At 20.7% G+C, this 24,548-nt stretch overlaps 7 protein-coding genes across 7 annotated transcripts; all 7 read left to right on the forward strand.

The window, feature by feature from the left end:
- Nucleotides 1-880: 880 nt before the first annotated feature.
- On the forward strand, nucleotides 881-1,914 carry PY17X_1044400 (PIR protein; the record flags this gene model as incomplete). Its single annotated transcript, XM_022956388.1, has 3 exons — nucleotides 881-895; nucleotides 1,016-1,762; nucleotides 1,849-1,914. The coding sequence occupies 3 exons, from the start codon at nucleotides 881-883 to the stop codon at nucleotides 1,912-1,914; spliced, it is 828 nt and encodes a 275-aa protein (XP_022813432.1).
- A 2,245-nt stretch (nucleotides 1,915-4,159) lies between these two features.
- On the forward strand, nucleotides 4,160-5,068 carry PY17X_1044500 (fam-b protein; the record flags this gene model as incomplete). The annotated part of the gene is made up of 2 exons (XM_725481.2): nucleotides 4,160-4,228; nucleotides 4,406-5,068. 2 exons carry the CDS (start codon nucleotides 4,160-4,162, stop codon nucleotides 5,066-5,068), a joined length of 732 nt encoding a protein of 243 aa, XP_730574.2.
- Nucleotides 5,069-8,171: 3,103 nt separating this feature from the next.
- PY17X_1044600 (PIR protein) lies at nucleotides 8,172-9,262 on the forward strand (the record flags this gene model as incomplete). Its single annotated transcript, XM_034637559.1, has 3 exons — nucleotides 8,172-8,186; nucleotides 8,295-9,086; nucleotides 9,176-9,262. 3 exons carry the CDS (start codon nucleotides 8,172-8,174, stop codon nucleotides 9,260-9,262), a joined length of 894 nt encoding a protein of 297 aa, XP_034493508.1.
- A 2,489-nt stretch (nucleotides 9,263-11,751) lies between these two features.
- On the forward strand, nucleotides 11,752-12,898 carry PY17X_1044700 (uncharacterized protein; the record flags this gene model as incomplete). Its single annotated transcript, XM_723957.1, has 3 exons — nucleotides 11,752-11,766; nucleotides 11,899-12,723; nucleotides 12,812-12,898. The coding sequence occupies 3 exons, from the start codon at nucleotides 11,752-11,754 to the stop codon at nucleotides 12,896-12,898; spliced, it is 927 nt and encodes a 308-aa protein (XP_729050.1).
- Nucleotides 12,899-15,259: 2,361 nt separating this feature from the next.
- PY17X_1044800 (PIR protein) lies at nucleotides 15,260-16,290 on the forward strand (the record flags this gene model as incomplete). Its single annotated transcript, XM_022956390.1, has 3 exons — nucleotides 15,260-15,274; nucleotides 15,395-16,138; nucleotides 16,225-16,290. 3 exons carry the CDS (start codon nucleotides 15,260-15,262, stop codon nucleotides 16,288-16,290), a joined length of 825 nt encoding a protein of 274 aa, XP_022813434.1.
- A 2,175-nt stretch (nucleotides 16,291-18,465) lies between these two features.
- PY17X_1044900 (PIR protein) lies at nucleotides 18,466-19,951 on the forward strand (the record flags this gene model as incomplete). Its single annotated transcript, XM_022956391.1, has 3 exons — nucleotides 18,466-18,477; nucleotides 18,859-19,797; nucleotides 19,886-19,951. The coding sequence occupies 3 exons, from the start codon at nucleotides 18,466-18,468 to the stop codon at nucleotides 19,949-19,951; spliced, it is 1,017 nt and encodes a 338-aa protein (XP_022813435.1).
- Nucleotides 19,952-22,466: 2,515 nt separating this feature from the next.
- On the forward strand, nucleotides 22,467-23,604 carry PY17X_1045000 (PIR protein; the record flags this gene model as incomplete). Its single annotated transcript, XM_022956392.1, has 3 exons — nucleotides 22,467-22,481; nucleotides 22,619-23,452; nucleotides 23,542-23,604. The coding sequence occupies 3 exons, from the start codon at nucleotides 22,467-22,469 to the stop codon at nucleotides 23,602-23,604; spliced, it is 912 nt and encodes a 303-aa protein (XP_022813436.1).
- Between the last annotated feature and the right edge of the window lie 944 nt (nucleotides 23,605-24,548).

A 24,548-nucleotide genomic window follows, 5' to 3' on the forward strand; every position in this document is an offset into this window, starting at 1 on the left:
CTATTATACTTTAAAATATCATCAGTAGGTATATATGTTTAATATTTACTAAGTATTATTTTAAAATCAATCTACATTCAAAGAATTATTTAATCTTATAAATATATTAATAAGTACATGTTCAGTGCTAATTGGTGTTTTAGAGAGTGGAAAAGATGGGAAAAAATATTATAAAATTACCCAATAGAAAATACTTCTCAATTGAAATATGTAGGAATAAAAACCAAGTTATTTAACGCATTAATATTATTTTTTAATTTATCTATATTAAATAAAAATAATATAAATTTATATAATATGCATAGAAAATGGAGCATGTAGCTAAATTTGAAAATACTATTATTTTAGAAAAAACTATAATATATATTATAAGAAACAAGTATATACAAATTTAATATATTTAAAAAATTACTATTTATATACTTTTAAGGATTATAGTAATAATCGATTTATTAATTTTTATATTTATACAGTATTTAAGTTTTAGGACGTTGTTTGTGTTCTATATTAAAGCATATGTATAAGTATATATTTTTTAAATCCATTATAAATGTATATCAATTTTTATAATAAAGTTATACTAAATCTTAGTAAGAATAGTATTTTTTTGTATAAAATGCATCACATATACATATGGCAAAAATGTATAAGCAACCCTCTATTTAAGGTAATTTAGCTAATTGCCATAAAATAAGTATAATATGATTTTAATAATACTACTATATTATTATTTTATATGAAGTTAAAATTAAGAATAATATGTCTAACGAAAGATAACTGCTATGTAAAGAGCTTGAGTAAATACAACATATATTTTATACAATATATATAAATAACATCACCCCGCATAATCTCCAAATTATAACGGAATTTCATTATAATGTCTTCTAAAGTGGTATATATTTTTTTTCTTATATTATTCGTATGTTGCATTCCTATAAATTATATTAATTTTAATTTTAGTAACATTTATATTAATACAATTTTTTTTTTAATTCGTAAAATATATTCGTAGTGTGGTGTAATTAGTGTGATCGATAATAATATTGTCTTCGATCACAATTCTCAAAAATATACGTTTAATGGTAAATTAATCAATAACTATTGTCCTAATAACTGTAATAATGACGACGAAAAAGTTAGTTCTGCTTTTATAGCATTGGTAACTTTACTTAATGGTATTGATGATAAGGAAAATATAGGGAATGATAAGCTTGCTGAATATGCTATTTTATGGTTAAGTTATATACTAAATCAAAAAACACAAAATGGAACCACCAAATTAAACGATTTTTATACTAATCATATAAAAAATAATAGTCAATATGATCAGTATATAACTACTGATAGTGGTAATAAGATTAATAAGGATGTTATAGAAAAAAAACAAGATTTGATGAATATGGAAATTAAAGATATATATAATTTTTATGATGTATTTAAATCACTATGTAACATGTATAGTGAAATTAATGAAACAAACTACCAATGCAATAAATGTTTAAAAAATGCTGGAGAATTTTTTGAAAAATTTGAAAAAATTAATAATGTTTATGGTACTACTGAAGGAAGTTATTATTTAGAACTATTGTCTAGTTTATCAACTGAGTATGATAAATTTAAAGAGAAATATCATAGTCTTGGATGTAATAATTCCTCACCACCTGTAGCTTGTCCACGAAGTTCGGTAACAAAAAATACATTAATTACAATTGCAATTATATTTTTTGCAGCATCAATTTTATTGGGAGTTTCTTATAAGGTAAATAATAAAGAATTAAAAAAAAAAACTATTATATATATGCAAACATTAACAAACAACCATGCGCTCTTAACATTTTATATTAGTATTCGTTATTTGGATTTCGGAAACGACCTCAAAAACAACATTTAAGAAAAAAGCTAAAAAAATAAAGAAGAAAACTGATCATTAATATATGGCGCTGAGAATAGCGATCACAATACTTTAAGATATTTTATATTTGTAAATAACAAACTTTTATCAATTTTTTTTCATAATTTTTATGTTTTGGGTCAGGGTTGTGTTTGTGGGACCCATATTTGAGTTAAGGCTAAGGATTATATTGTATTAATTTTTTATAATTGATAATATTTATTAGTTTAAGAAATTGTTTTAAATATTTATAGGAAACTAATTATTAGAAATATGTATAGGATAAGTTGTAGTTTTTAAGATTTACATTAAGTCTAAATATGTAAGAAAAAATAAGTATGAATATTACTATGAAAAGGAATAATAAAGAAGTATATTTTGATAAATTATAAGAATTGCATTTTATGTTAATATAACTTGATGGTAAATGTGTTGAATTATGTAATTTTTATATTTTATTGTTAATTTTTGATTAATGGTTTATGTGGAAATTGGGTTGGTCCTAGAAGATACACTACTTAAATAATTACAATATTTAATATGAAAAACTGAGAGGAGGGAAATTGGAAGAAAATAATTTATTATGATTTCAAACAAAAGAACAATTAAAACGAATTAATCCCTCATATCATCTGAACCGAATGATTAATGGGATAAGTGACAAATGAAGAAAGTGATGAAGGAATGATTTTGAATGGAATAGAAGTACAAAGTAGTATTTGTATGGAATTTATTTAAAGAAGAGAAGTTAAATTACGTTAAAGATATATTTATTTTAATAGACATTATTTTAGGAATTAGTATAATATTTAAAAAATATTTGTCCACTGTGAAATGTTATATATTTTGGGGATTTTTACGTTAGTGTTTATGATTTGGGGAAGAAGTGTAAGGAAAAAACATGAAAAAAGTCGTAAATTAAGTTGATGAGAAAATGGGGTTATTAAATATATAAAATGTTATGGAGGGGAATTCTGTACATTTATTAATTTATTTTGTTTGTTAATTTTTTTTGTTTATAAAGAAAGCACAATTCTTTAGAATTATAAATTTAATTAACTTATATTTGAAGTCGAATTTAAAAAATGTATAAATTTAAATAATACTAAATAGTAAATTTGTCTATTAATATAAAGAAGTATTGTATATATATGATACATATCAAAAGTTTGTTTCTTATTTTATAATACAACATAAAATAAATTTTCTATATGATGGAATTCTTTATTATAAATGAATTATAATATTTATTTGTCTTTAATTATTATTTATAAAAGCCCAAATGTTGTATTGTTTAAATACAAAAAGTTTCTCAACATATGTTAAATGAATATAATGAAAATAAAAGTTAATGTATTAATTGTATTTCATTTTTTGACGTGAGATAAAAATAAATGGTATCTCATTCAATATATTGATTCTATATGTATTATTTTTCGATTTAATATTATAATTGATTTTTTTTTGAATTAAATTTAAAAATATGAATATTTTACATTATTTTAATAGAAATAATATATTTGATGTTGTATATTTTGAGATATATTTATAAATAAAATTATTACATAATAATATATAAAAAAATATTTTTTTACACAATTGGTAAATAAAGCGGAGAATAACATTAAGTAATATTTCAGATTGGAGAAATATTATAATAAATTAAAAACGATTTAAATGTAAATATCAATGGTGCTTTGTTAATGTTTTCATTATATGTTTGTATTTATTCATATAAAATAATATATCTAATATTTTATTATTTTAATATATATTTATTAATGTGTTCATATGTAAACAATAATAGAAAAATAATAAGCTTATAAAATATTAAAACCGTACCACTAAATACACCAATGTATTATAAATTGCATTAAAAGCCTATTTATATAACAAATTCCCAAAAAATATTTTTTATGGAAAAATTATTATACACGTATATTTTTTATAATTAAAATATAAAAAATGGTGTATTTTTTAGAGAAGAATTAATATTTATTTGAAAACAAATATAACATTTGTATCCATAAATAATTTTAATGAATATAACGAAAATTACTATAACAATACATTTATAAATTCTATAGAAAGTGCAAAAAGTTGATAAATGAAATAAGTTCCGTTTTTTTATAGATATGTTCATTTACTCATAAATTTTAGAACACAAAACTAATAAATATTACTATTTTGGGAATAAATATCAATTTATCAACATTATTTCAAATTACACATATTATTTCATTTATTTAATAAATAAAGTTAAAAATGAGAGTTAATATTTTAAAATACGTTCTTTTTTCAATTGTTATTTGTTCTTTTGAATATTCCAAAAATGTAAATAATACATTATTTTCTTTTATTATTAATAATATTTCATTATAGTTTCCGTATCTATTGTTTTACAATAACCTTATATGATTGTTTCATGTATTGGTAAAACACTTATGCTAAGTTAAAGCAACAATAAAAATTAATTACATATATGTTAATAAATATTTCATTTCTTTTTAGGAACTATACTTTGTAAACGAGAGAGACATATACCTTGAAAGGAATATAACAAATTTTAGGAATAATAGGATATTAGCAGATGTAGATAACCAATTTGATTTAAATGAATTTTATCAATCAACTTTGAGTCTTGCAAGTCAACTTAGTGATTGTATTGAAGGTAACAAAGAAATAGCACACCTTCAAAGTATTATAGATTTACATATAAAGAAGCATAAAGAAAGTAACACATCACTTGATTTAAAAAATGTAGATAGTAAGACAAAACAATTAATTAATGAACTTCGAAAAGAATTAGAAGAAGTAAAAAAACAGATTGCTAATAAAATGAATGGTGAATTAGCAATACATCCGATACATGATAAAAAAATAGTAAAAAAAGATGAAAATAGTTTTGTATCAGAATGTAAAGACTTTAAACAATTGGAAAATAATGGAAATAATGAAAATATATCAAATGATCGTAATATGAAATCAAAATTGATTAAAAAATATAGAAGAGAAGCAACCAAACTCATTTTGTCATGTTTGGCAGTTATAGCAGTTGCTTTTTCGGTATCAGTAGGAGGGCTGTACTTAATGATACTATATATACCGACTATTTTTTCCATATATTTTTTCCTTTGGAGAGTTAATAAATATTCCAATAAATTAAAAATATAAAAATAACCATTTTTTATTATTATGCTTTATTATACATGTTTAAATGATTAGAAATAATATATTTAATAGTTTATGCCATAAAAGTTATACTTTTTACAGTTTATATAATAGCTAAATATAATTTGATTGGTTTTTATATTATTAAATATTTGAATTTAACATATAATCACGTTATATAATTAATTTGCATGTGTTTAGCGTTTGTCAAAAACTCATTTGTTCTTATTTTTATCCACATATATTATGTATTAATGGTTTTTGAATGTACTAATTTTTAGCTAGTATTTATAATTATTTTAAATAAACAAAATTAAGTACACTTATTAATAAAATTATAAGCTATGATGAGGTTTAGAGTTGGATTTTAGAGAACTCGTATTTTGGGTCATGGTTCTGTACTGTGGGTTATAGTTTTGCTCTATGGAATCTATGCTTTGGGTTCAGGGTTATATTTTTATTAATTTGTTTATAATTTGATCATATTTATTTGTCTATAAATGGTGATTAAATATATATACTATACCCGTATGTTTAATCTCGAAATTAAGACCAAATATGAACTCCCCAAAGGATCATAGCCATTAATACGAAAGGGTTTGCATAACATTTTTTCCATAAAGTGTAATACTGATTTAATATGATTAAAATAAAATAGAATATTGAATATATTAACATATATATCGATTATATATGAATTCATACTATCTATATCATAATTATTTATTACATAAAACTTGTTAACCCATAGTTATATTGAATTATGGATATCATAATATATTTCTATATTTGATGAAACATTTATTTAGTAAATTTATTATTTGTATCATATTTATTTTAATTTAAATCGTATTTTGATATCCGAACTGTAATAATAGCATTATATATGAGGTTGGGTATTAATTATAAGATGATTCATTTTGAATATTCATCTGCATTACAATATACCTTCAGGTTAATGATTATATTTTTAATTTTAACTAAACATATTACCAATATATAATAGTTAGTTATAAAATATAGGTTCATAAATATCGATCGAGAATCGAAAATACAACGTTGTCTATAAAAGATGTTTTATGCATCTAACATTTTTAATAACAAAATAAAATCGCACTATATATACAATATTTTTTTAATTTTTAATTGTGTACTATTCCTTTTTTGTGATTCCTTTATATTTGTATTAAAATTAATTAGTAATAATAGAAGTTGTTTTACACGCTTTAATTTATTTATCATAAGGTATAATAATTGATTAATTACTATTATTTTTTAAATTTTATAATTTTAAGGTATAAATAAATTATATTTTAAAATAGTTAATATAATTGCATATAATAATATTAATAAAATTTAATGTTATAGCTTGTTATAATGGTTATAAACAATCTAGTCATAAAATTAATGCTATTATTCTAATATTTATATATATAATATTGTATCAATGACCAAGCATTAAATACGTTAAATTTGAGAAGCATATACAATTATATATTAATGCAAAGTATATAGAAAAATTATGTAATAATAAATTTAATTTGAATTAATAATATTTTTATTAGGCTATTATATATATATAATTCACAAATATATTGCCATTGCAAAATAATATATGTTCTAAAATATTTGATTTAAAAACTATGAAACGAGGAAATATTATACATTGATTTAAAATATTTTTATTAAGAACATTAATTATTTTGTTGTACTATACAGTGATATAGCAGTAACAATAATAATAGTAATAAAAATAGATAAACGTATTAAATGCGAACAAATATAATATTTCTATTTGATAAACTATATGGGTATAAATTGATTATATATATTATTAAACTTGTAATAAGAATAAAATTACATGCACAAAACATCAAATGAAATATTATAGCCTTCAACTAAGTATACCTTTAATGTGATAATATTAGAATTAACATTACCAAGCAAAATAATATTAATATTTCTATAGTTTACTTAAAAATATAGTTTTTCATTATGAATCTGAGTTAATTATTATAAAATATGTAGTACAATATTATTTATTAAAATCTAAAAGCAAACTATATATTTAGAAAAGTAATAATTCTAAGTTATTTTTAATGTATATATCAATTGAAAGTTTTAATGGTAAAAAACATAATTAAACTATATAGAATAAGTAAATCTTATATGGCTACATTTTTGTCTTAAAAAAGCATACTTCCCTTATCTCTCCTCTCAAAGTGCAACATACCAACCTAATACACATAATTTTCTATTATACTTAAAAATTTTCATCAATACGTATTTATGTGTTATATATTTAATATTTACTAAGTATTATTTTAAAAACAATATACATTTAAATACTTATTTAAGCTTATAAATGCGGTTTCAGTGCTAATTGTCGTTTTAAACCGTGGGAAATATGTGCAAAATATATTATAAAATTACCCAATAAAATATATTTATAAATTGAATTATATTGGAATAAAAATAAAGTTATTGAAAATGTTAAATATAATTGGAATGGATATATATATTAAATAAAAATAATATTAAAATTATGTATATGCAATTAAAAAAGGGAACAATACAACTTAATTCGAAAATAATGTAATTTTAGAAAAAACTATATTATATATTATAACAAAAAAGTATATAAATATTTAATATATTTTAAAAAATAACTATTTATATACTTTTAAGGATTATAGTAATAATAGGATTTTGTATTTTTTAGATTTATAAAGTATTTAAGTTTTAGAATTGAAATCATTAAAACAGAAGATATAAATATATTCCTTTTCTATGTTCAAACATACTTTAAATTCATTATAAAAGTATATTCATTTTTATAATAACATATGCAAAATTGTATTATATATACATATGATAAAACATGTATTAAACATCCCCCAAAACAAGATAATTTATCTAACTACCATAAAAGTATATATTGTTCCATATTAATTTTAAATTGATATTAAGAATAATAAAAATATTTTTATCTACAAATAATTGATGTATATAGGGTTAAATAATTGTAACACCTATTTTAGTATATATACATAAAATTAATATGATAGCCCCTTAACCTAGAGATGATAAATTATATTACATCATAATGGATGATACTCTAGTATGTACACTTTTTGATTTTATATTTCCTATAAATTTCATTAAGTTTTATTTTAATAACGTTTTCTTAATACATATTTTTATCAATTTTTTTTAAATGGTTTTTTAGTGTGGAAAGTTTGATTTTTTGAGGATGTATTTACCTGATGAATTAGGCGATACTGCAACACTCAATTTTGATGAATATGAGAATTTTATGCAATACTGCCCTGAGAAAGATTCAGGAAAAAATGAATGCAATAATAATCTCGATAAAATTACGGCTGGATTTTTATGGTTACTTACAGAATGTTATTCTGCATTAAAAACAAAAAGTCATGATGAAAATAGTGTTAATACATTTTTTATATATATTATATCATGGTTTAGTTACAAATTAAATCAAAACAAAGGGTACAATGCCACCACAATAAACGATTTTTTTGCTAAATATGTAAAAAATAGTAATAAATACAAAAAATTTGTAAGTGCTGCCTATACAATTGGAGATCTTGAGAAATTCATGAATGAACGAAATGATTTGCTGGATATTAATATTGAAGATCTGTATAAATTTTATGATGCATCCAAATTATTATGTAGTATGTATATTAATGCTGAAAAACATACAAAAGATAGCACAGTGCCAAATGAGGCGAAAAATTTTGTTATAAATTATAAAGACCTCAACGAAGGCTATAATATTGAAGGTACAGCACGAAGAAAAATATTGCCTTTTTTATTAACTGATTATAATAATTTAATAAATAAATGTAAAAGTTTTACATCCCTTCCAGATATAACAACAAAATTTTCTGCGCAAATGTCTGGAGTTACATCAAATTCGTCGATAGGAAATAAATTATTCACAGTTTTATCAATATTTGGTGCAGTAGCATTTTTTTTAGGAATTTCTTATAAGGTAAATAATAAGGAATTAAACAATTATGTTCATTATATATATGCAAAAGTTAACAAAAAAATCATACGTTTCTTAACATTTTATATTAGTATTCGTTATTTGGATTTCGGAAACGAGCTCAAAAACAATATTTAAGAGAAAAAATAAAAAACATAAAGAAGAGAATGAATCAATAATATATGATTCGAAGAGAGTGACTATTTCAGGAATAGTAATAATTATTTATATATTTTAAGAAACTGTCTATTTCGAAGTAATTTTTGGTCACAATTTTTGCATAATTTTTATATAGTTTTTATGTTGTGGAACCCATATTGGGGTTAGGGTTAAGTATTATATCTTTAATTTTTTATAATTTAAACACTAATTAAATATATGTACTATACCCGTATTTTTAATATCGAGATGAAGTCTAAATATGTAACCAAAAAAGAGGTACTGCCATTAATATGAAAAGGGCCCCATAACATTTTTCCCATAAAGTATAATATATTGAGTGTTCATGCTGATTTAATATGATTAAAATAAAATGTCTATATTGTATATATTAATATAGATATTGACTATATATGAATTCACATTATGCTATATCATAGTTCCTATTATATAAAATTTGTTAATATGTGGTTACATCGATTTTTGCATAACATAATATGTTTCTTTATTTGATGAAACATTTATTTAGTAAAACTTGTTATTTGCATCATATTTATTTTGATTCAAATTGTATTTTTACAACCGAACAGTATAATAATTTTATATATGAGGCTATAACGTAAAATTGCATTAACTTTGAATATTCCTATACATTATAACATACCTTCAGTTAGATAGGTATATTTTTATTGTTAATTAAACACGCTATTAATATATAATAGATAAACTTAAAATATAGATTCGTAAATATCGATTGAGAATCGACAATATAACATAGTCTATAAAATATTGCTATGCTTCTAACATTTTTTGTAATACATAAAAAATTGAACTATATATACAATGTTTTTTAAGTTTTAATTGTAGTTACTATCTTCTTTTTTATTTCCTTTACATTTGTATTCAAATTAGTTGGTATTAATAGAAGTTGCTTTATACGGTTTAATTTATTTATCATAAGATATAACATTAGATTAATCACTATTAATTTTTAAACTTTATATTTTAGGTATAAATATATTATATTTTAAAATATTTAAAAAATAAAATATAAGTATATTAATAAAGTTAAATATTATATATATGATGCATTATTATATGCCTATGCATATAATCTAGAAATTACCAATAGTTAATATTAAAATATTGTTTTATTGTGAAACCTTCATATAATTTATTATTAATTTTATCGAAAAGACATAATAATACATTATATATTTGTTAATTATTCAATTTGGAATTTGTCGTTTTATATTCTAAAAAACTTTATAAATAAAGAAAAGGTTAAGGAGTCAATTAATGTTAAATATATTTTTATTATTCCATATGAACGCATATTATATTATCATTGCTTAATGAATCATCATTTTATAATCTAAATTAGTATTGTTTTATCATAGAATTAATAAAATATAAAACTTTTAATAAATTACTTGAATGTATATACATTAATAACTATAGCAATAGAATATATAAGGTAAAAATGAACAATGCAGAGCATTTAAAGAATATTTATATAAATTTATATATTAAAAGAGAAAATATATCTTATCTCTCTCCTCTTAAAGGGCAATATAACAACCTAATTAAACATAGTTTTCTATTATACTTTAAAATTTCATCAGAAGGTATTTATATGTTAATATTTAATATTTACTATGTATTATTTTAAAATCAATCTACATTTAAATACTTATTTAAGATTTTAAATAGCATACTAATTATAGGTTCAGTGCTAATTGTTATTTTAACAGCGGGAAAATGCCTAAAATATACTATAAAATTACTCAATAAGGTATATTTATAAAGAAGTATATAGAAATAAAAATAAAGTTATTAGACTCATTAAAATATATTGTGAAGTTATCTATATTAATTAAAAGTAATATTAAAATGATGCATATGCAATTAGAAAATGGAGGATATAACTTATTTTGTAAATATTATAATTTTATAAAAAAACGTATTTATATTATAAGAAACAAGTATATACAAATTTAATATATTTTAAAAAATGACTATTTATATACTTTTAAGGATTATAGTAATAATATAACTTTTTATTTTTTAGATATATACAATATTTAAGTTTTAGAAGAACAATCATTAAAACATAAATATAAATATATTCCTTTTCTATGTTCAAACATACTTTAAATTATTTATAAAAGTATAGCCATTTTTATAATAAAGTTATACCATATGTTAGTAAGAATATAATTTTTTTGTATAAAATGCATCATATCTATATTTAATAAAAAATGTATTAAGAAATCCTCTATTTAAGGTAATTTAACTAATTATCATAAAAAGGAATATAACGTTTATTTAGTAGTAATATTATTTTATTATTCTATATTAATTTAATTATTGAAAAACATATAATATATTTAATTACAGACAGTTGTTATATATAGGATTAAAGTATTTGCGTCACATATTGGGAGCATCGTATATAAAATAGCATGATCCTACTCAATTTACAAATATAAAATGAAATTTCATCACAATGGATAAGGACGTGGTATATGCATTTTTTAATAATAATAATTTCCTTTGCATTTTTTGATATTGTATTATAATATCATTAAACTTTATTTTAATAAAATTTTTAATAATTCGCGTTTTTATTAATTGTTTTTAAATGTTTTTTTAGTGTAGTAACTTCATTTTAGTAAGGACTAAATTTCCCGATACATTGGACAGTGACGGAAACTATCAAATTAAAGATGATGAACATTTCAAAAAGTATTGTGATAAAGAAAAATGTAATTATCCTCTCGAAAAAGTTAATGCTGGATGTTTATATTTTTTTAACGAATTCTTTGGGAGTTCCGATTTGTTTAAGTCTGTTGCAAAAAGTAACATCAATATTGTTGGATACATTATGATATGGTTAAGTTATATGTTAAACCTAAAGAAAAGTGTCGAAGGAATCACCAATGTAAAACATTTTTATGATACATATATAAAGACTGGTGAAAAGTACATTAATAATATAGCTAATGTTAGTGAATATAGCAATTATAAGGAACTTGTAGATAAAAATGATTATTTTTTAAGTATGGATAAAACCATTATATCTAAATTATATGATGCATTACAATCATTATGTAACATGTATAATGAATTTAACGCAAACGAACCCAATTGTGATAAATGTTTAGAAAAAGCTACCGAATTTGTTGAAAAATATGAAAAAATTAATGAAGATCCTAATAATACTGATAGCAGTTCATATAGGCAAGTATTGTGTACTTTATCAAATGATTATGATAATTTTAAAAAGAAATGTAAAGATATTAAATGTCCCAACTCTTCGTCCTTTCCAACGATAAAAAAAAACAAAATTCCTGTAAATTGTCCTGAACAAACTGTACAAACTTCTGATATTCCATCAAGTTCGTCGATAACAAGCAAATTATTTATAGTTTTGTCAATATTTGGTGCAATAGCATTTTTTTTAGGAATTTCTTATAAGGTAAATAATAAGGAATTAAAAAATTATTTTAATTATATATATGAAAACATTAACAAAAAATAATACACTTCTTAACGTTTTATATTAGTATTCGTTATTTGGATTTCGGAAACGATTTCAAAAACAAAAATTAAGAGAAAAACTAAAAAATATAAAGAAGAGAATGAATCATTAATATTTGATTCGAAGAGAGTGACAATTTAGGAATAATAATAATTATTTATATATTTTAAGAAACTGTCTATTTAGAAGTAATTTTTGATCATAGTTTTTATATTGTTTTTATGTTGTGGGTCAGGGTTATATTAGTGGAACCCATATTCGGGTTAGGGCTATGTATTATATCTTTATTTAATTTTTTATAACTTGAACACTAATTAAATATATATACAATCCCGTATGTTTAATCACGAGATAAAGTTAAAAAGCCCAAATATGCAACCAAAAGGGGCATAAGCTAATATGAAAGGGGTCGCATAATATATTTTATAAGTTATAATATGTATAATTGAGTGTTCATGCCGATTTAATATGATTAAAAAAAATGTCTATATTGTATATATTAATTCATATCATCTATATCATAATTGCCTATTATATAAAGCTTTTTATCAGAGACTATATTGAATTATGCATATAATAATGTTTCTTTATTTTATGAAAATTTTATTTAGTAAAACTTATAACTTGTATTATAATTATTTTGATTTAAATCATGTTATCCAACTGAACTGTAATAATAGATATTCATAAAATATAGATGCATGAAATACCGATCGAGAATCGAAAATACAACGTTATCTATAAAAGGAATTTTATGCATCTAACATTTTTAGTAATACATCAAAAATACACTATAGATATATTATAATAAATTTATAAATTATAAATATATATAATAATCATTTTTTTTCATTTCAATAATTTGCATTTATATTAATGTTCTAATTTATATTGATAGGAATAGTTATATATATTAATTTAATTATCATAAAGGTATAATAATAGATTAATCTCTATTAATTTTTAAATTTTATATTTTGAGGTATAAATATATTATATTTTAAAATAGTTAATATAATTGCATATAAGAATATTAATAAAATTTAATATTATATTTTGTTCTAACAATTATAAATAATATGGTAGGTAAAATGCATTATTATATATACCTATACATATAATCTAATAAAATACTCTATCAATAATTAATATTGAAATATTTTTTTATTGTGGAAACTTCACATAATTAAATGTTAATATTATATAAAAGACATATAATAATACATTATAAAGGTATCATTGTTATATATTTTTTAAAGATCCAATTGGGGATTTGTAGTTTTATATTTTAAAAAACTGGATAAATAAAGAAAAGTCTAACGACTCAACGTTAAATTTCCTTTTATTATTCCATGTTAACACATATTATATTATCATTGTTTTACCATATAATTAATAAAATATAGAATTTTTAATAAATTATTTGAATGTACATACATTGATAACTATATCAATAAATATATAAGATAAGAATGAACAATGCATAGTATTTAGGAAATATTTATCTAAATTTATATATTAAAATGGCAAATATATCTTATCTCTCTCCTCTTAAAGGGCAGTTTAACAACTTAATTACGCATAGCTTTCTATTATACTTTAAAATCTGCATCAATACTTATTTATATGTTAATATTTAATGTTTACTATGTATTATTTTAAAATCAATCTACATTCAAAGATTTATTTAATCTTATAAATATATTAATAAGTATGGGTTCAATTCTAATTGTTGTTTTAAATAATGGAAAGGATGGGAAAATATATAATAAAATTACCCAATAGAGAATACTTCTCAATTGGAATATTTAGGAATAAAAATCAAGTTATTTAACGCATTAAAATTATTTTTTAATTTATCTATATTAAATAAAAATAATATAAATTTATATATTTCGCATAGAAAGTGGAGGATGTAACTAAATTTGAAAATGCTATTATTTTAGAAAAAACTATAATATATATTATAAGAAACAAGTATATACAAATTTAATATATTTAAAAAATTACTATTTATATACTTTAAGGATTCTAATAATAGATTTATTAATTTTTTATATTTGTGCAGTATTTGAGTTTTATGATGTTGTTTGTGTTCTATATTAAAACATATGTATAAGTATATATTTTTTAAATTCATTATAAAAGGATATTCATTTTTATAATAAAGATATACCAAATGTTAATAAGAATAGTATTTTTTGTATAAAATGGATAATATATACATATGGCAAAGTGTATAAGCAACCCTCTGTTTAAGATAATTTAGCTAAATGTCATAAAATAAGTATAATGTGATTTTAGTAATACTAATGTATTATTATTTTACATGAAGTTAAAATTAAGAATAATATGTCTAACGAAAGATAACTGCTATGTAAAGATCTTGAGTAAATATACCATATATTCTATGCAATATATATAAACAACACCACCCCGTATAACTTCCAAATTATAACGGAATTTCATTATAATGGCTTCTAAAGTGGTATATATTTTTTTTCTTATATTATTCGTATGTTGTATTACTATAAATTATATTAATTTTAATTATAGTACCATTTATGTTAATACATTTTTTTGTTTAATTCGTAAAATATATTCGTAGTGTGAATCAATTAATACGATCGATGAATATTTTGCTGGAGATCTGAACAACTCGGGAAAAGATGATTCTGGGAAGTATTTAAATATGTATTGCCCTGATGGTAATTGTAGTAGTGATGAACTAAAGATTATCTCTGGTTTTATAATGTTACTAAATATGATTGGTGAGGAAGATATAGATAGTGATAAACTTGTTGAATACCCTATTTTATGGTTAAGTTATAAACTAAATCAAAAAAAAGAAAATGGAACGACTAGATTAGACAATTTTCATACTGGAAATATAAAAGGAAATGATTGTTATAATACGCATATAGCTGCTGATAGTGGTAGCGGTAGTAATAAGATTTATATGGGTGTTATAGATACAAAAATAGAATCGATGAATATTGATATTAAAGATATATCTAATTTTTATGATGCATTTAAATCATTATGTAACATGTATAGTGAAATTGGTGCAGAAGGCTACCAATGTAAGAAATGTTTAGAAAATGCTGGAGAATTTTTTGAAAAATGTGAAAAAGTTAAAAATGCTTTTGATATTAATAAAGGAAGTTCTTATTTACAACTATGGTCTAGTTTATCAAATGATTATAATATTTTTAAACAGGAATATATAACTAGTTGTGATAATGCCTCATCAGTTGTAGCTTGTCCACGAAGTTCAGTAACAAAAAATATACTAATTACAATTGGAATTATATTTGTTGCAGCATCAATTTTATTGGGAGTTTCTTATAAGGTAAATAATAAGAAATTTTAAAATTATTTTGATTATATATGCAAATTTTAAAAATAAATCGTATACTTCTTAATATTTTATATTAGTATTCGTTATTTGGATTTCGGAAACGATCTCAAAAACAACATTTAAGAGAAATGCTAAAAAAATAAAGAAGAAAATGAATCATTATTATATGATTCGAATACTGACAATTCCAGGGATAGTAATAATGAATGACATATTTTAATAAACTGTCTATTTCGAAGTAATTTTTGCATAATTTTTATAAAGTTTTTATGTTGTGGAACCCATATTCGGGTTAGGGCTAAGTATTATATTGCATTTAATTTTTTATAATTCGAACACTAATTAAATATATGTGCCATCCCGTATGTTTAATCACAAGATGATGTTCAAAATATGTACCCCCCAAATGGGTACTGCCATTAATATGAAAGGGGTTGTATAACATATTTATAAGTTATAATATATATAATTGAGTGTTCATACCGATTTAATATGATTAAAATAAAATGTCTATATTGCATACATTAATTCATATTATGATATATCATAATACCTATTATATAAGCCTTGATAACCCAGAGATATATTGAATTATGCATATCATAATATGTTTCTTTATTTGGTGAAATATTTTATTTAGTAAAACTTATAACTTGTATCATATTTATTTTTATTTAAATCGTGTTATCCAACTGAAATGTAATAATAGATATTCGTAAAATATAGATTCATAATTATCGATCGAGAATCGACAATATAACATAGTCTATAAAATATTTTTATGCTTCTAATATTTTTAGTAATACATCAAAAATCAGACTAAATATATAATATTTTTGAAGTTTTAAGTGTGTACCTTCCCTTTTTGTATTTCCTTTGCATTCGTATTAAAATTACTTAATATTAAAAGAAGTAGCTATAAATGCTTTAATTTATTTATCATAAGGATAATAATATATTAATCACTATTAATTTTTAAACTTGGGAGTTTTGAAGTATATATAAATTGGAAATATATTATTAGTTATTTGAAAAAATATAAGTATATTAATAAAATTTAATATAATATTTTGTTGTAATAATTTTTTTAACAATTGTAAATGATATAATAGATATAATGAGTTATTATTATATTCCTATACATATAAACTAGTAAAACATTCTATCAATAACTAATATTGAAATATTGCTTTATTGTGATAACTTTATATAAATAAATATTAATTTTATCGAAAAGACGCATAATAATACATTGTAAAGGCATAATTTTTATATATTTATTAAAGATCCAATTTGGGATATGTGGTTTTATATTCTAAAAAACTGAATGAATAAAGAAAAGGTTAAAGATTCAATTCATGTTAAATTTCATTTCATTATTCCATATTAAAGTGTATTATATTATCATTGTTTAATGAATCATCATTTTGTAATATAAATTAGCATGGTTTTATCGTATAATTAACAAAATATAGAACTTTTAATAAATCATTTGGATGTATGTATATTGATAACTATAAAAATAAATATATATGATAAAAATGAACAATGCAGAACATTTAACGAATATTTATCTAAATTTATATATTAAAAAAGGAAATATATCTTATCTCTCCCCACCAAAGAATAATATAACAACCTAATTAAACATAGTTTTCTATTATACATTAAAACGTCACCAATAGTTATTTTATGTTTAATATTTACTAAGTATGATTTTAAAAATAATCTGCATTTAAAGACTTATTTAAACTTATAAATAGCTTAGCAAATACGGGTTCAGTGGTAATTGTTATAAACCGTGGAAATGATGCGCAAAATATATTATAAAATTACCCAATAAGATATATTTATAAATTGAAGTATATTGGAATAAAAACAAAGTTATTGGACCCATTAAATGAATTATGAATTTATCTATATTCACTAAAAACAATATAAATTTATATAATTTGCATAGAGACGTATGTAACATAACTTAATTTGAAAATACTATAATTTTAGAAAAAGCTATATTATATACTATAAGAAACAATTATATAAAAATTTAATATTTTTTAAAAAATAACTATTTATATACTTTTAAGGATTATAGTAATAATGAATTTCTTAATTGTTTCTATTTTTGCAGTATATTAGTTTTGGTGCACCATTTATTGACACAAAAGATATGACGTTGTTTCTTTCATACGCTAAGTCATAAATATAAGTGCATATTTTTTAAATTCATTATAAAATTCCTTAATCTTTTATAATAAAATTATGTAGAATGTTATTAGTAATAATGATTTTATGCATAAATTGTGTTATATATACATATGGTAAAAAATGTATTAAACACTCCCAAAATAAGGTAATTTATCTAGCTACCATAAAATGATATATTGTTTCATATTATCTTTAAATTGATATTAAAAATAATATTAACATGATTAATTGCAAATAATTGATATATAAAACTCAAATACTTGTAGCACCTATTTTGACGCAGATTATACATTTTATATAAAAAAGACTATCATGGCAGGTCATACGAATAGAACAAAATACTTCTTTAAAGAGAAAAACAATATAGTATAGACACATTTTTAATAAAATATCATATTTTTACATTTATTGATGTTATATTACTCATAAATTAATAGTAAAATGAAAATTATAAAAATATCATTGATATTTATGTTCATTTGTTTTTTTAAATGAATTATTAGTGTACTACGTTTGATACTTTGAGGAGATTTTTCCCTGATGAATTGAATTCTGGAGAATATAATTTTAAAGCTTCACCATCCAAGAAATATTGCCCTAATGAAACCTGCAATAACGATATCGATAAAGTCAATGGTTATTGCTTATGGTTATTTAATCAATTATATAATGATAAAATAGATTTTTCGAATAATGCAAATTACCATATGAATATTATTACGTATATTTTTGGGTGGTTAAGTTATAAGTTAAATCAAAAAACACAAAATGGAATCACTAAATTAAGCGAGTTTTATAATAAGTATATGGAAAATTTCAATGTGTATAAAAAACCCATAGATGGTGTTACGGAATATAATAATTATATTGAGCTTATAAATAAAAATAAGGAATTGATGGATATTGATATTAATGTTATGTCTAAATTTTATGATGCATTTAATAATTTGTGTAAAATGTATAATGAGCTTTCAATGACGACGAATAATAAAGGCGAGGAATATTTAAAATATGTTGAGAATTTTGCTAAAAATTATAATGATCTTATTGATGAAAATTTTAATGATACAAAAGATAATTTATTTAAACAAGTATTGTATGTTGCATTAAACGATTATAATTATATAAAAAGTACATTATCTGAAGATTCTATAAGGAATAGAATTCCAGAACTTCCAAAGGAAAAAAAAACACAAATACCTTTAAGTTCTAATGGAGGACAACTGGATGAAGCATCAACTGAAATGACAGAATCAAGTTCTGAAACTGAAGTATCAAGTTCGAAAATTAAAGTATCAGGATCTGAAACTGATGTATTAATTTTGAAACCTGAAGTATCAGAATCCGAAACTATACTATCGAGTTCATTGGTAAAAAACAAATTAATTATAGTTTTACCTATATTAGTTGCAATACCAATTTTTTTGGGAATTTCTTATAAGGTATATAATAAAGGATTTAAAAATTATTTTCATTATATATATGCAAACGTTAACAAACAATCATACGCTTCTTAACATTTTATATTAGTATTCGTTATTTGGATTTCGGAAACGAGCTCAAAAACAATATTTAAGAGAAAAAATAAAAAAATAAAGAAGAGAATGAATCATTAATATGTGATTCAAAGAGTAGTGACTATTTCAGGAATAGTAATAATGATTGGTATACGATAAGAAACTGTCTATTTCGAAGTAATTTTTGGTCATAATTTTTATATAGTTTTTATGTTGTGGAACCCATATTAGGGTTAGGGATAAGCATTATATTGCACTTAATTTTTTATAATTTGAACACTAATTAAATATATGTACTATACCCGTATGTTTAATATAGAGATGCAGTCCAGATACCCATCATCCAAAGGGGTATTTCTATTAATGTGAAAAGTGTCATATAACATTTTGTTCACAAATTATAATATATATAATTGAGTGTTCATGCCGATTTAATATGATTAAAATAAAATGTCTATATTGCATATATTAATATAGATATTTGCTATATCATAATTCTTATTATATAAAATTTGTTAATATGTGGTTACATCGAATTATGCATAACGCAACATGTTTCTTTATTTGATGAACATTTTATTTAGTAAAACTTATAATTTGTATCATATTTGTTTTAAATTAAATTATATTACGTCAACTGAACTGTAATAATAGCATTATATATGAAGCTGGGTGTGAATTATAATATGATTTATTTAAATATTATCTACATTACAACATATATTCATGTTAATACGTTGGTTTTTAGGATAAATTAAACACACTACTAATATATAATAGATATTCATAAATTATAGATGCATGTAATATCGACTGGGAATCGATAATACAACGATATCTATAAAATGTATTTTATTCATCTAATATTTTTAGTAATACATAAAAATTACATTATAGTTATATGTATAGTATCCTTTTATTTTTCGATTATATATATTATAATTTTCTTTATATTTATATTAAGGTTTTAAATTCAAATTATGGAAATAGTTCTATATACATTAATTTATTTATTATAAAGGTATAATATTAGATTAATCACTATAATTTTTAAATTTTATATTTTGAGGTATAAATAAATTATATTTTAAAATAGTTAAAATAAAATATAAGTATATTAATAAATTTTCATATTATATTACGTTCTAATAATTATAAATAATATGATAAATCGAATGCGTTATTATAATACCCCTATACATATAATAAAATACTATACCAATAATTAATATTAAAATATTGTTTTAGTGTGGAAAATCCACATAATTAAATATTAATTTTATCGAAAAGACAGATAATAATACATTATAAAGGCATCAATGTTATATATTTGTTAAAGACACAATTTGAGATATGTAGTTATATATTTTAAAAAACTGGATAAATAAAGAAAATGATAAAGACTCAATTCATGTTAAAAACCTTTTTATTATTTCATATTATATTATCATTGTTTAATGAATCATCATTTTATAATCGAAATTATCATTGTTTTATTGTAGAATTAATAAAATATAGAATTTTTAATAAATTATTTGAATTTATATACATTGATAACTATAACAATAAAATATATAAGATAAAAATGAACATTGTAGAACATTTAACGAATATTTATTTAAATTTATATATTAAAAGAGAAAATATATCTTATCTCTCTCCTCTTAAAGGGTAATATAACAACCTAATTAAACATAGTTTTCTATTATACTTTAAAATATCATCAGTAGGTATATATGTTTAATATTTACTAAGCATTACTTTAAAAATGATATGCATTCAAAGACTTATTTAATCTTATAAGTATGGGTCCAGTGCTAATTGTTGTTTTAAAGAATGGGAAAAATATGCAAAGTATATTACAAAATTACCCAATAAGGAATATGTGGAATAAAAATAGTTATATGATTCATTAAAATGGATTATGAATTTATATATATTAAATAAAAACAATATAAATTTATGTATATGCAATTAAAAAAGTGAAAAATGCAACTTATTTTATAAATATTATAATTTTAGAAAGGTCTATATTATATATTATAAGAAATAAGTATATAAATATTTAAAATATATTAGAAAAAATAAATTTATATACTTTTAAGGATTATAGTAATGATGGGTTTCTTAATTGCTTCGATTTTTACAGTATATTAATTTTGGGGACACCATTTATTAGAACAAAAGATATGGCGTCGTTTCTTTCATATAGTAAGCCATAAATATGAGTATATATATTTTTAATTCATAATAAAAGTATATCCATTTTTATAGTAAAATTATTCTAGATGTTAGTAAGAATAAGATTTTTTGTATAAAATGGATAATATCTATATTTAATCAAAAATGTATTAGGAAATCCTCTATTTAAGGTAATTTAGCTAATTGTCATAAAATAAGTATAATATGATTTTAGTAATACTACTGTATTATTATTTTATATTAATTTAATTATTGAAAAACTTATAATATATTTAACTACAAACAGTTGTTATATATAGGGTTAAAGTATTTGCGTCTCATATTTGATGCAGTGTATATAAAAACATCATGATTTTACTCAATTTACAAATCTAAAATGAAATTTCATCACAATGGATAAGAAATTGGTATATGCATTTTTTAATAATAATAATTTCCTTTACATTTTTTGATATTATATTACATATAAATATCGTTAAACTTTATTTTAATAAAATTTGTAATAATTCGCGTTTTTATTAATTGTTTTTAAATGTTTTCTTAGTGTCAACACTTCAATTCTGTACGGACTTATTTTTCCGATGAATTGACAGATGATGGAAACTATAATTTTTTATCTGATGGTCAACAGTTTAAAAAGTATTGTAGAAATAATAGTTGTGATAATAATCTAGAAAAAATTAATTCTGCATGTTTACAATTGTTTGATGCATTCTTTGGAAATCATAATTCGTTTAAAGATAATGCAAAAAATAACATCGATGTTGTTTATTACATTATTATATGGTTAAGTCATATGTTAAGCCTAAAACAAGATAACGGAATCAATAAATTAAATGACTTCTATATTGATCATATAGAAACAAATACGCACTATAAAAATAAAATATATGGTGTTAGTGCTTATAATTATTATAAGGATATTATTGATAGAAAAAAGGATTTGTTGAATATGAATAATAATATTATATCTAATTTTTATAAAGCATTTAAATCATTATGTGAAATGTATTCTGTGTTTGATGGAAGGACGTCAAATTGCAAAAAAATATCTTCGAAAGATGCTAATAAATTTGTTGAAAAATATAAAGAACTTAATGGAGATTCTAATAATACTGATAACAGTCCATATAGAAAAATATTGTCTACATTATTAGATGATTATAATAATTTAAAAAATAAATGTAATGATGCTCAAGATAGCAATTTTTCAACCTTTCCAGAGATAAGCACACCACAAATTGCTACAAAAGGTCCTGAACAAAGATCTGAACAAAATTCTAATGTTACATCATCAAATTCGTCGATAGTAAGTAAATTAATTCCAGTTTTATCGATATTTGGTGCAATATCAATTTTTTTGGGGATTTCTTATAAGGTGAATAATAAGGAATTAAAAAATTATTTTCATTAAATATATGCAAACATTAACAAAAAAATAATACGTTTCTTAACATTTTATATTAGCATTCATTATTTGGATTTCGGAAACGATCTCAAAAACATTTAAGAGAAAAGCTAAAAAAATAAAGAAGAAAATGGATCATTAATATGTGATTCGAAGAGTAGTGATTATTTCACGAATAGTAATAATGCTTAATATATTTTAAGAAACTGTCTATTTCGAAGTAACTTTTTATCATAGTTTTTATGTTGTGGGTCAAGGTTGTGTTTGTGGAACCGATGTTCGGGTTAGGATTAAGTATTATATTGTATTAATTTTTTATAATTTGAACACTAATTAAATATATGTACCATCCCTATATGTTCAATCTCGAGCTGAAGGCTAAATATGCAACCAAAAAAGGGGCATTATCATTAATATGATAATGGTCAGATCACATTTTTCCATAAGTTATAATATATATAATTGAGTGTTCATGTCCATTTAATATGATTAAAATAAAATGTCTATATCGCATATATCAATTCATATTATGACATATCATAATTATTTATTATATAAAGTTTGTTAATCATAATTATATTGAATTATACATAACACAATATGTTTCTTTATTTTATAAAACATTTTATTTAGTAAAACTTATTATTTGTATCATTTTTTTTAATTTAAACCGGATTTTGATAATCGAACGATATAATAATTTTATATATCATAGTATAAATTATAATTAGATTCATTTGGAATAATTGTATACATTATAATACACCTTCAGGTTAATGAGTATATTTTTATTATTAATTAAGCATATTACCAATATATAATAGGTAGTCATAAAATATAGATCCATGGTATATCGAGATTCGATAACACAACATTATCTATAACAAGCATGTTATGCATCTAACATTTTTAATAATACAATAAAAGTATACATATTAATAAAAAATTGCATTATAGATATAGGCATACTATCCTTTTAAGTTTCGATTATATATAGTATAATTTTATGCTAAAGTTTTAAATTCAAATAATATAAATCGTTATATATACATTATTTTATTTATTA

The sequence above is a fragment of the Plasmodium yoelii genome, assembly GCF_900002385.2.
Source record: "Plasmodium yoelii strain 17X genome assembly, chromosome: 10".
NCBI lineage: Eukaryota > Apicomplexa > Aconoidasida > Haemosporida > Plasmodiidae > Plasmodium > Plasmodium yoelii.